General features: G+C 46.3%; 1 protein-coding gene across 1 annotated transcript in view; it reads right to left on the bottom strand.

The window, feature by feature from the left end:
• MYO16 (myosin XVI) overlaps positions 1-12,209 on the bottom strand; it is a 603,762-nt gene that overhangs the window by 516,626 nt on the left and 74,927 nt on the right. The window contains 1 exon segment of the mRNA XM_027776197.1: positions 2,334-2,404. Within this exon segment, the coding sequence (XP_027631998.1) occupies positions 2,334-2,404 (71 nt within the window).

The following is a 12,209-nucleotide window of genomic DNA, read 5'->3' as shown; positions in this document are numbered from 1 at the left end:
TTTTCCTCCTTCGGTGTCACCTCCTCGCTCTTCTTCCAGCTCTCTGTCATCACTGGTTAATCTTTCTGTCTCCCGCAGAAAACTAAACTGTATATGAGCACACAACAATCATTTTTACCCCGATATCTGTCAGTTATTAATTAGTTAAGTACTAAGATTAATTCATTAATTTATGTACTCAACACATCCACCGAGCACCTTCTAAGTGCCAGACTCCCCACTGAGCAGCACAGACGTGACAGTCAGAATATGCCGAGTCCTGGCTCTCAGGGCCGGCACCCTAGTAAGTAAACAGCAAGTACTCACGTGGGTCTGTTCTCCGGGGGTGACTGCGCTGTAAGGAATGGGGGTGGCGGGGAGGGACGGAAGTGCAGCGGACTGCGAGTGTCGCTAGTGGGTTACTGTATTCTGCAGGTCAAGGTGTGAAGGCAGTTGTGTTCTCTTGTCAACAGAGAGCTCTTAGCAGCGTGGGCCTAGTTTAGGGTGCTTATAATCAAACCTTCACTCTAATGACTAGTGAGGCAAGGATCCTTGAAGAGGTTATGGAAGCCATATAATGATCTGACTATAAATGAATACATTTTGAAACTGAAGTAATCCAGAGAACAAAAACATTAACTGGAAACCTTTCTCTGTTCACCGCTGGAGGGACATTGCCTATATTCTCCTACAAACTGTCTCCTATCAATATTCTACGCTCCTTTTCCCTCTTGTTAACTCTACAATAATAGATTGCTTGCGTTCTTGATTTCTTGAGCTCTGGTATGCACTAGTTTCTCTTTTAAGCAGTTTGTTTGTTTCTTCCTTCCTTCCTTCCTTCCTTCCTTCCTTCCTTCCTTCCTTCCTTTCTTTCTTTCTCCCCAGTTTTTGCCATAAGGTGTGTGTGCTTGCTGGAAAGAGAGAGGGAATGTGAAAACTCCCTCTCCATGGCGGATGGCCACTCTGCAATTCATTCTTCTCCATTCTCCTCTTAGGATTTTTGGGACGCACGCATACATGCCCAGTGCACTCTTAAGCTGCAGTCCAGGACTTGATCCATGAACTGGCCACGTGGGATCCAGCCACCTTAACCACCATACCACCAGCCGGCCCTTAGGTAGTTGTATTCAATCTCAGAATTGCCTAGTGAGCCTTGAAAAGTCCCGATGTTCAAATTACCTCCCAGAAAAGTGAAGTGAGAATTTCTGGGGTGGGGCCCGGGTGGGTGGTCAGGTGTTAGTGTCATCAAAGCCCCATGTGTTTCCAACATGCAGGCGAGTGTGAGCACCACTGTGACCTCAGGTACTCAGGTGCTGCTGCTGACCGAGCGTGGGCCCCTCCAGCACATGCTGCTACTGTATTAAGAAATGTAGCATTATGTTTTTATCTTGGTAGACAATCCTAAATTAGATTTTCTTTAAAAAGTTTATTCATTGGTAAATACAATAATAACAATAATAATAATAATATCTAAAAATTAAATAAATAAATAAAGAGGAACAAAGTTTATTCATTTGTTTCTTCCTTGAGAGACAGAGGCACACACAGAGAGAAAGGCGCCCCACGGTGTCTTCACACTGCAACGCGCCCCTGCCTCAGGCCACCAGGTCATGGGTGCCTGTGTGTGAGCCAGCGTGCACAGGGAGCTCTAGGACACGACGCCGGGGACACCCCTGCAGCTTCAGCATCAGAATCCCTGCACCCCACTGTGCCACCGCGACTGGCCTAGACTTTTTAATCGCACATTAATTTTGGTATTTTTGAAAATTAAGTTCTTATTTTAAAACTCAACCCAAAGACCATTGGCTCAAGTAACTGTTAACTTTTCCTTTTACTTATTTTGTTTCTGCCTAATGGACCAGAAGAAAATGCTTTTACATGACCCTTACAAACTATCTCCTTCGCTTATTCAGTCATGTATCTGTTCATTCACTTAATCATTTCTCGTTTTGTTTCTAGGAGACTCTCAGGTTGGCTTTATTCACATTTACATGAAGCCAGTCACAAGCACAGCGCAGTAAAATTTGGTTACAGCAATGAGGACAAGTGGTAGGAGAGGAGGAGGGCATGGTTGTTTCCTACCGTATAATCGATACGGTATTATTTTACTTTCATGCTGACTACTGTGCATTTTCCAAAGCATTTCCTTTAGGCAGAGACTCTAGTTCCATTTGTTAAAGATGATTTACAAACTTCGGTGCAGAATGAATAGCGACTGCATCTCATTATCCAAGCCTGGTAATTAGAAACGCATCTCTGAGCTGTCCATGTGCACTCTGTGTGGAGTTGGGGCTCTCGGCCTCCCCCCGTCCTTGGCCTGGCCTTCCCTGTGCATTGATCCCTGGAGCTCTTACCAGATGGAGTAAGGACCCTCCTGAGGACACCAGCGTGTGCGGGTCTGCCCCCTCCTTCAGGAGCCGGAGCACTGCAGAAGGGAGAGAGAGGCACAGTTAGAACAAGGCTTTCTTCCACATGCAGAGTCAAACGCTGTGGCTGCTCATTACTACACAAACGTGAATGGCCACGAAAACCGAAGGCGGCGATGGTCACCTGGCCCCACGCAGTGCGTTTATGATTGCTGGCGGTTGCTTCGCGGTTACACTTCCTCCTCGGCAACGCGATCACCTACTACAGCCGTACAAATCAGTGACAAAGTGGAACAGATTCCACAGCCTCATGTTTCAAAGTGTCTAGTTTATGCGTCCTTGACAGAACAAATAGAAAGGAAGAGCTGATTCCATGAGGCTCATGTGGGCTTGAGGTTACTAAAGGTCTTCGTTTGTTTGTTTGTTTTTGTTTCTCTAATTTGTTAGAACCGACTCGCTTAAAACACAGGTCCACATTTTGCACATTAAACGTCTATCCATGTCATTAGCCTTTGGCAATGTTTTTACGATTCCTCCAAAGCACTTTGAAGGCAAGCCATGTGTACCCAAGTCAGCAATGTCAAATACCAATTATCAGAATAAAGTCGCAGTTGAGAGGTGACCTGTGTTCCCAGTGGAACAGCAAAGGTGATTCTTTAGTATGTGCTCACCACAGGGTGGTACGAGAGTGCTGTGTCACACCCTCTGCTTCTTAAAAGGGGACCATGGAACAAGACCTTCAGAAAGGCCCACCAAGGCCCTGCCACAGTTACTAGCAATATCATAGTTCTAATAAAATGCCATGATGCAGTTTCCACAAAAATACAACCACAGCAACACACGCTCCCGTGTTTCACCGCAGCACACCACTCTATGAAATGGTCAGTCCAGGCTCACGCCCCTCCGAGGCACGCTGTCCTTTCAGGAGAGGTCTCTGTAACTCAAAGTGTTGCCTAAATGTGCCTTCTTTCCTACAGAACCCCATTCTTCCGTGTGTTCCAGTGTCTGAAACCTGGGTCTGCTTAGCCAGATTGACTCCATCTTTTTTAAAATCAAAAACTGTTTTTGTCTCAGCCCTACACTCTTTGCTTGAGATTGCTCACGGAATCCCAAGGAGACAAATGGCCAACCTGAAGCTTATAACATGGGAGGCTCTGCCCCAGCCACAGGCTGAAACTTCTGTCTTGAAGATGAATCGTTTGATTGTACCCCTTAGCTAAGATGGAGACTCATGTCCCAAAGACAAATTATTCAATTATGCCCTCGCTAAAAACTAACCAAATCTACGCTTTTCTATAAATGGCTGTAAGCCACAAAGCAGCTCCCTTCCCCTATAAAAATCATCTGTAAACAGACTACCCAGTCAAAGGTATTCTTACAGGTCTCCCGGGTGTGGCCACTCCAAAAAATATTCTCCTTTCCTCCCTCATCAACAGTTTTGCCTCTCTGCTCAGCTGAGAGGCTGGACCCACCTTAACTTCCCGGATTGGGGGTGTTCCTTGTCTGGCAGACTCGGGGTGAAGCTGGCTAAATGCTTTCTGTTACAGTAATTACCTTAAGTATGACAGCCCCCGAATAATATACGCAGAATCTGTAGTTTTTATTCTAAATGCCTCCAAAACCTTCTGGTTATTAAATGTTGAAATTAAGTATAAATCTAAGCCATCTAAACTTAGCAATTCATTCATTCTTTTTTTTTTTTTTTAATTTGCCAGAAGACACATGCACTCACAGGAGAGACAGAGAGAAAGAGGAGGAGCGTGAGCAAGCACTTCCCGTGGAGGTCAGCCATGCCACAGCCCCGTCTTCTCCATCTCTCCCTTCTTTGGGAATTTTGGACATGCATGCACCCCGAGCGTATTTCTTGAGCCGCCAGGCCCAGGACCTGAACTGCGTAGCCACGTGAGATCTAGCCACCCTGACCATACCACTGACTGCCCTGCTAATTTAGCAATACTAGCTTGAAGGATGAATTTATCAAAGGGGAAAGCGGGCTGGAAGGAAATGCATGAGGCAAAGGAGAATGCTGAGCCGGGAGCCCAACAGTCGTCTCCTTAGTACTCAGCACACCCTGCTCCTGGTAAGTTGATGTGGTGTTTGTTTTGTCATAGAGGGCGTACACTTGCTGGTGAGACACAGAGAAAGACGGGGGGAGTGAACATGAGAACCTACCCCCAAGGGGGATGGTCATGCTGCAATCTCTTCTCCTCCATTCTCCTCCTGGGATTTTGGGCACTCACACCAGCACAATTATCAAGCCATGAGGTCCAGGAATCGAACTGTAGTCAGCCACATGGGAGTCTAGTGTCTTAACCACTATACCACTTACTGACCCCTCAATTTATGTAGTTTTATTTTTGTTTGTTTTAGAGATAATTTTTGCTATAGAGTGTGTGTGTTTGCCAGAGAGATAAGAAAGACAGAAAGTGAGAAATCACCCCCTGGGGGAATTGCCATGCCTCAGCCTCTTCTCCTCCGTTCTCTTCTCAGCATTTTGGACACAGACACACACGTGCCTAGCACGAGTTTCAAGCCGCTGGGTCTGGGATTTGAACTATGGTGAGAATCCAGTGCTTTAACCACTACGCCACCTGCTGGCCCCAAGTTGATATAGCTTTTAAGGCAGGCGTGGTTTAACTGCAACCATTCACACCACTGCTGACGTTTCAGCTGTCGGCTGTCAGGAGTGCGTGCTCGGGCACACGGGGGCGAGCAGCCAGCAGATGGCCAGGAGCACCACACAGGAGGCCAACAATGACCCCAGAAAGTCCTTCTGGCCACAGTGACACAGGGGACGAGCCCACACCCCCTTCCCACCTGCTAGACATCATACAAGAAATGAAAGGAACGGCAAAAATTTGAACATTCTGTACACCCTAGATAGAAGGACTACTTTTGTGGGTATTTTTACTTATTTATTAATAGTTTGGTTTTGATGGCTGTTTATGCAACAGGGTGTGTATATGCATGAGAGAGAGCGAGAGAGCAAGAGAGCGAGAGAGCGAGAGAGCAAGAGAGCGCACGCTCTAATTGGCCTGGTCACACTGTAGCTGTTCTTCCTCCAGCTCGCCATTCCATCAGGACCCTGAGCACACATGCATATGCCTGCATGATGCCACTGGGCCAGGACAAATAGAGAAGCTAGAGTCAGCCACCCGCCATCCCGCTCCTCTGCACAGCACCTGAGCTCTGCACGATGGGGCCGCCCAGAACCACTTTCTGAGATGGCGTTTCCATGACCAGAGTGAAGGAAAGCAGAACCACAGGCTATACTCGCCCTTCCTCTGGGCGAGGAGTCAGGGATGGGACAAAGCTAGCTATTGTCAAAAGTGTTCTTCACTTACGCAAAGTGTAGTGTGGCCTAAGTTCTATGACTTTGCAAAGAACTGGATATTGGGGGCCGACAGGGGGCATGAGGGGTCAAGGCACTGGACTCTCACATAGCCAATTGTGGTTCAAGTCCCGGACCTGGTGGCTTGTTTACTTTCTCCCTCCCTCTCTATCTCTGGTTAAATGGAAGAAGAATAAATCAAAATAAATGAATAAGCATTTAAAATATTTTTTTAAAAAGATGGATGTTGGAAGGTGCCTAAATATTTAGATATAATAAAGAAATGTCACTTACGTAATGATTACTTTAGGGCAAAAAATTCTAAGAAGGGGGACACATCTTTTAAAAGTTAGCACATATTAAACACCTTTTTTTTTGGAGAGGTTTTTGTTATAGGGCACATGTGCTCGCCAGAAAGACAGAGAGAGACAGAAAGCAAGAAATCATCCCATGGGGGGATGGCCACGCCACAGTCCCTTCTCCTCCATTCTCCTCTCAGGATCTTGGGCATGCACACACACGGGCCCAGCGTGATAAGCCACCGGGTCCGGTACTCTAACCACGTTCGACTACATAAGAGTCCAGCGACATAGCCATTACGCTAACTGCTGGTCCCAAACACCTTTCTAAGTACCTGGGGTCTAACACTGTTCTCACACTATCTGGAGACTCACTTTAGTCCTCTCTGTCTCTAAGGTACATATGTACATGGTCAACATTTCACTAACAGGGACACCGAGGTCCTGAGGGATCACGTGGTGCCTCGAGGGCACAGGTAACCAGGGTGGGTCCGGAAACCCAAAGTCAGTAGCACTGTAACCCCAAGAACCACGTTCCTAGCCGAAAAGAATGCTAGAGAAGTAAAACTGCAAAATCACAGCCAGATTCACGATCCATTTCAAAGCCTCAGAATTACTAATTTCATGATAAACTGCCCAAATTTAGATGAAAATTCTCTCTCTGCAAAGGTGTGGGTTCACAGCAACCTTGTGACAATATGACTTAAATGTCCAGGGAAGTGAAACAGCACCAGCCCTGACTGCTTCAGTAAGATTTGCAAGGAACAGCCTAGGGAGAAGCAGCCATCTGGGACGAAGCCGAAAAACGCAGCTCCGCTTCCTTTCATAGCGACGCTTGGAACTGACTCAGCGCTATTGTTATCTGTGCTTCACCGCCAAGCTGCAGCACAACCCCGTCGGGCTGTGCGGGGGGCTCGACTTCACATATAAAGAGAAACATTCAGTCTCCAAATCTTCAGCTATTGTGGACTAAAGTGCATCATTTTATTTTTCTTTTTTTCATAGAGCCTGTGGACACACGAGTGAAAGAGAGTGAGAGAAGCACGTTTCTGGTCATGCCACGCCCCCTTCCTTCAGTCCTTCAGTCCATCTGCTCTTGGGCACTCGTGCGCATGCCTCCACTGGGTGGAGATTCCTGTGTAGTCCCATGTGACAGCTGGCTTTCCTTGAGTTTTCCATAACTCCGACAGCAGGGAGCCAGCACCATCCTAAATCCTTCTAAAGGATTTTAAGAAAGAGTGCAAGAGGTCCTCACCATCATCAACCCAGCAGTCCACGTGGTAACTGCCACTCATTTTATGTTTCTAGATAGGACCACAATTTATCTGTGTGGGTTACAGACAGTGTTCTCCATTCTCTGGGGAGCCTGGGAGCCGGTGTGGACGGCTGAGTGCCCAGCCACCTGCAGCTGCTGCCACACACGCCCCTGAGAGGCTCTCATAGTCCCAGAGATGTCACGTGAAAAGCCACACAGGAAATGTCGGGTAACACAAAGCACAGCTGGGTTCTAAATTTGGTCCCAGTTAGAAGCTCTGCAAAAGGACTTTTCTAGAAGGACAAATCTGACATGGTGGCATGGTAGCCGGTGATAAACCTGGCTCGAGGGGGTGTGGGAGTTGTGTGTGTTATCTGGGGAACTTCACCGTAAGTTTGATTTTATTTCCAAATAAAGAAGTGGAAGCGTAGGGCCCGAGGAAGGACATTTAGGGAAAAAAAAATACAAAGGCAAAGCATTAATGGGACAAGAAATGTGGTATTAACCTTTAAATATATTTTATAGTTTTATCAACTGGACTAGGGGGAAATGTTCACATACTGAAATATTTACTTTGTAAGCTAAACAATGTGATTGAATGTATAAAAGAAAATGAAATTTTAAAAAAAGTACAGAGAAGGAAATCAGGAGGAGAAAAATTAAGTTACAGAGTCCTTTTTGGTTGATAACCCAGATGATTGGCTTTCCATGCCATTGTGAGATGTTTGCCAGCAAATACCCCATCTGATCTGGGGAAAAAATTATAATGAAAACAACCAAAACATCAAGCAAGTGTCCTTCTTCTCCCTGAAACGATCATGGAACCATCCACATGAATTCCTGTAAAAATATAGACATAGGAACTTCCATGCATTTGATAGTCCTCTAAGAAATCCCTTAACATTTTTATCTTATCTCTAATAAGTCAACAGAAAGGAAGCAGAAAGCAGGAATATAGGGACCAGCAGATGGCAAGATGGTTACATCACTGCACTCCCACATAGTCAACTGTGGTTCAAGACCCAGACCCAATGGCTTGAATCTCATGCTGGGCACCATGTGCGTGCGTGCCCAAAATCCTGAGAGGACAATGGAAGAGAAGGGATTGCAGCATGGCCATCTCCTCTGGGGAAGTGATTTCTAGCTTTCTGTCTCTCTGTCTCTGTCTGTCTTTCCAGCAAGCATATGCTCCCTATAGCGCAAAAACCTCCCTCAAAAAAAAAAAAAAAAAAAAAAAAGGCAGGAATATGGAAATTCTGTTTTCAACACCACGAAGATGCCTACGTGCCTGGCAATGCTGCTGAAATGCAGATTCTCTTCCCTAAGCAAAGCTCCCATTCTACACTAAGAATGACTTGAAGACTCTCCATCCCCTGCCCCCCCCTTTTTTTTTTTTTTAAATTTGCTATGGAACCCATGCATGAGAGAGAAAGGAGAGAGAGAAGTGAGAAAGCGCCCTCTTGAAGGGAATGACCATGTTTCAATCCGCTCTCCTCCACTCTCCTCTCTGGAACCTGGGCATGCATGCACACGTGCCCGGCATGTTTCTCAAGCCACTGGGTCCAAGACTTAAACCACACAGCAGGCCATGCAGGATCTAGCCACCCTAACCACCACACAACCTGGCTGGCCCAACTCGAGGGTCTTTTTAATACAGATTTTTCTAGTTCAAGGACTCTCAATCCATTTATTGTCACACTCCATCCTCAGCATGCAACTGCAACACTGGGCACCCTGTGGGTCTGTACACACTGTGGCGCTACGGAGGGTCCCAACTATTGCTATCACTATGATTTTTTCCTCCACGAACCAACTTGTGCTAACTTTGGGAGCTATTTCTACACCTTAAGAGCCATGCCCTAATAACACTTCCAATCCCTGATCCACTGGTTTGGTGCTAGAATCTAAAACCGTATTAAAGAACACCCCGGGAGACTGTGGTGCAGATGGTCCCCTAAAGCCATTTTTGGGTGATTAGGATTTTACAATTTCAGAAATTACCTCTGAATGCCTCATTTGGAGCAACAGAATTAAGTGGCAAAGTTTAAAATGAATGGAAGATCCTTTCCCATTAATTTGCCACTGAGAATTTGGCCCCTCTGCGTGTATGCCACAGTAACCATGAACACGGGGTCTGAAGCCAGCACATCCTGAACCCTCCCCAACCTGGGTCCTGGGCACTACAGGGCAATGAGGCAGCAGACAGCGGAGGCTTCGGGGAGCCAGAGGGTCCTAGGTCCCTGTATTTTATGTGCTGAGCACTACCCTGGGAATTTGAGGCACAGTAGTAAAGAACTAGAAAAAAGTCTCACATTCATAGAGTTTATAATCCAGTTGGCATCAGTGGATGGAGAGAAGGGCAAACAAATGAGATAGTGATACAGCAGAGAGTTCTGTAGCATTTTCGTTTAATTTTTGCCAGAGGGCATATGCACTCACTAGAGAGAGACAGAGAGAGAGTGAGGGAAAGTGAGAAAGCATCTGCCATGGTGACGTCATGCTGCAACCCCTTCCCTGCTTCCCGTGTGGATTCTGGGCGTGCACACACATGGCCCTGGAATGACCTCAGGGTCAGTTGGGTGGTATCCTGCCACCTTAACCGTGCCACTGGTGGACCATGCAGTCATTCATCTTAAGATTATTTTTACTTACTTATTCTATGAGAGAAAAGGGGGGGGCAAGAAAAATAGAGGCACCATCGATAGGGTCCTCAGGCCGTGACCCAGCCTCAGTCAGTCCCAGTAGCCAACACTGACGGGAAGCCTCGGCATGCAGAACAGTACCGTCCACACAGCCGGCGTGGTGGGGTTGAGGGCCGTTACCGCCCCACGGTGGGCGTGTGGTGCTTCTTCAGTCAGAAGCTGAATCCCTCGAATCTGTCTGGGGAAATTATTTACCAGTATTTGTGTTTATGATGAAAGGATCTTGTATTGTTAAATGCATTTATCTCATCTATTAAGATGATAGTGTGGCTTTTTGTCTTTCATTCTACTAATACGCTGTATTTTATTAAATGGTTTTTCCAATGTAGAAGCAGCCTCACGCTCCCGGAGTAAAGCTTACTCAGTCCTGCTGTGTCTAAGTCTTGTTCTCGCAGCACACAGACGAGGATGCCTGCATCTCCATTGCGGGAGTGCTGCGCTGTACTTTCCGTGTGTGACACCATTGTCTGGAGGACGGGGAGAACGCTGGCCTATCCAGGGCGTCAGACTGTGCTCCCTCCTGTTCAAATGCGTGGAGGCGCTCAGGAAAATTAGTATTAATTCTTCTGTAATCATTTGGAAGAATTCCTGCAAGAAGCCATCTGTGCCTGGGCTCTCCTTTGTGGGAAGATTTTATTCAACCTTTTACTTGTGTTAAGCCTTTCACAGGTTTCTATTTTTGGCTCAAATCATTGCGAATAATCTGTGTCTTTCTAGGAACTGTTCCATTTTGTGTATGTTATCTAAATTGTTTGGCATTCAGTTGTAATAGTGGTATATTTTCATCCACAGGACTTCGGTCGGTTGAGTCGGAGTGTATTCCCTTCCGTTCCTGATTTCAGTCATGTCAGAGAGGCTTTCGTTTTCTTTGTCCATTTGGCTGTAAATTTTTCAGTTGTGTTGATCTTTCAAATAACAGACTTTTGGTTTAATTGATTTTGTCTATTATTTTTCTCTGTATTTATTTTATTTATACTTGAGTATTAATTATACAATTTCTTCTATTAATACTGAGCACTGTTTACTCCTCATATTTGAATGTGGGAAGGTAGGTTGTTAATGTGAAATATTTCTCTTTGTCGTACAGGCTCTGGCTCCCTGACAATCCTCTTGCTTCAGTCTCCTGAGGAGCTGTGAGTATCGGTGCACACTAGCACACCCAGCCCTTCCCACAGGTCTGGCTGTGTGGCCCGCACTGGTTCTGAGTACGAGATCTCCCTGCCTCGGTCTCTGATGTAGCTGAGACTATGGGTGTGCACCACCTGGAGCTTTTTTTCCTTCAATTTTTGCCATAGGGTGAGTGTGCTCACTGGAGAAAACAGAGACAGAAAGAAATCATTCCCCACTAAGGATGGCCACACTGCAATCTCTTCTCTTCCATTCTCCTCTCAGGACTTGGGGCACACATGTGCATGTTTTACAGGCTGCTGAGAGTGCATAACATGAACTGCAGAGTTGGCCATGTGGGTCCGGGTACCCTGACCACCTGGCCTTTACGGCACAATTCCCAGGCCTCCTGTGTGACCTCAGCCTGCCAAGGAGCAGTGTCAACCAGCACATGCCTCCACAGTTAGGCTGAAGTAGTTCACTATTCTGACACGGGCGTGTCCAGCTGTAAACTTCGGGTGATTATGATGCGCCCAGGTGGGTTCATCAATTGTAAAAAACGTGCCATTCTGGCGGAGGATGCTGACAACAGTGGGAGCTGTGCACGTGTGTGGGCAGGCAACAGTCCACCTCTCTACCTGCTCTCAATTTTACTGTGAACCTAAGAGTTAGCTACAAAACAGTCTTAGAAACAGACAGGAATTCACAGCTGTGGGAGCTTCCCTTTAAGCACTGCTTTCATGCTTACTCAGTCTTGCAGTGTGTAATAATTCTAGCTGTGTAATAACTCTAGCTAATAATAATTCTAGCACATCGTATCTTCATTCCCTTCATCAAATACTATCTTCTGAGGTCATTTATGATGTCTTCTTTATCCACTGGTTATTTAAGAGTATGTTGGTTACTGTTTTAATGTGCTTGGGCTGAAGAAAATACTATGGACTTTGTGGTTTAAACAGGAGACATTCATTCTCCCACAGTCCTGGAGACCAGACATCCAGGAGGGTGCGGGCAGGTCCCACTGCTTCCGAGGCCTCTCAGCTGCTGTCCTCTCACGGAGCCCTCGCGTGGCCTTTTCTCTGTGCACGTGACTCCCTGGGGTATCTTTCCGTGCAGTGTCGATTATAATTCCAAAGGACACAACCCTGAATGTTGAGTGTTAGTATCCTG

This window comes from Tupaia chinensis, unplaced genomic scaffold (genome assembly GCF_000334495.1).
Source record: "Tupaia chinensis unplaced genomic scaffold, TupChi_1.0 Scaffold000644_1, whole genome shotgun sequence".
NCBI classification, from domain to species: domain Eukaryota; kingdom Metazoa; phylum Chordata; class Mammalia; order Scandentia; family Tupaiidae; genus Tupaia; species Tupaia belangeri.
The sequence above is the reverse complement of the archived record's forward strand: the minus strand, read 5'-3'. Positions and strand labels throughout refer to the sequence as shown.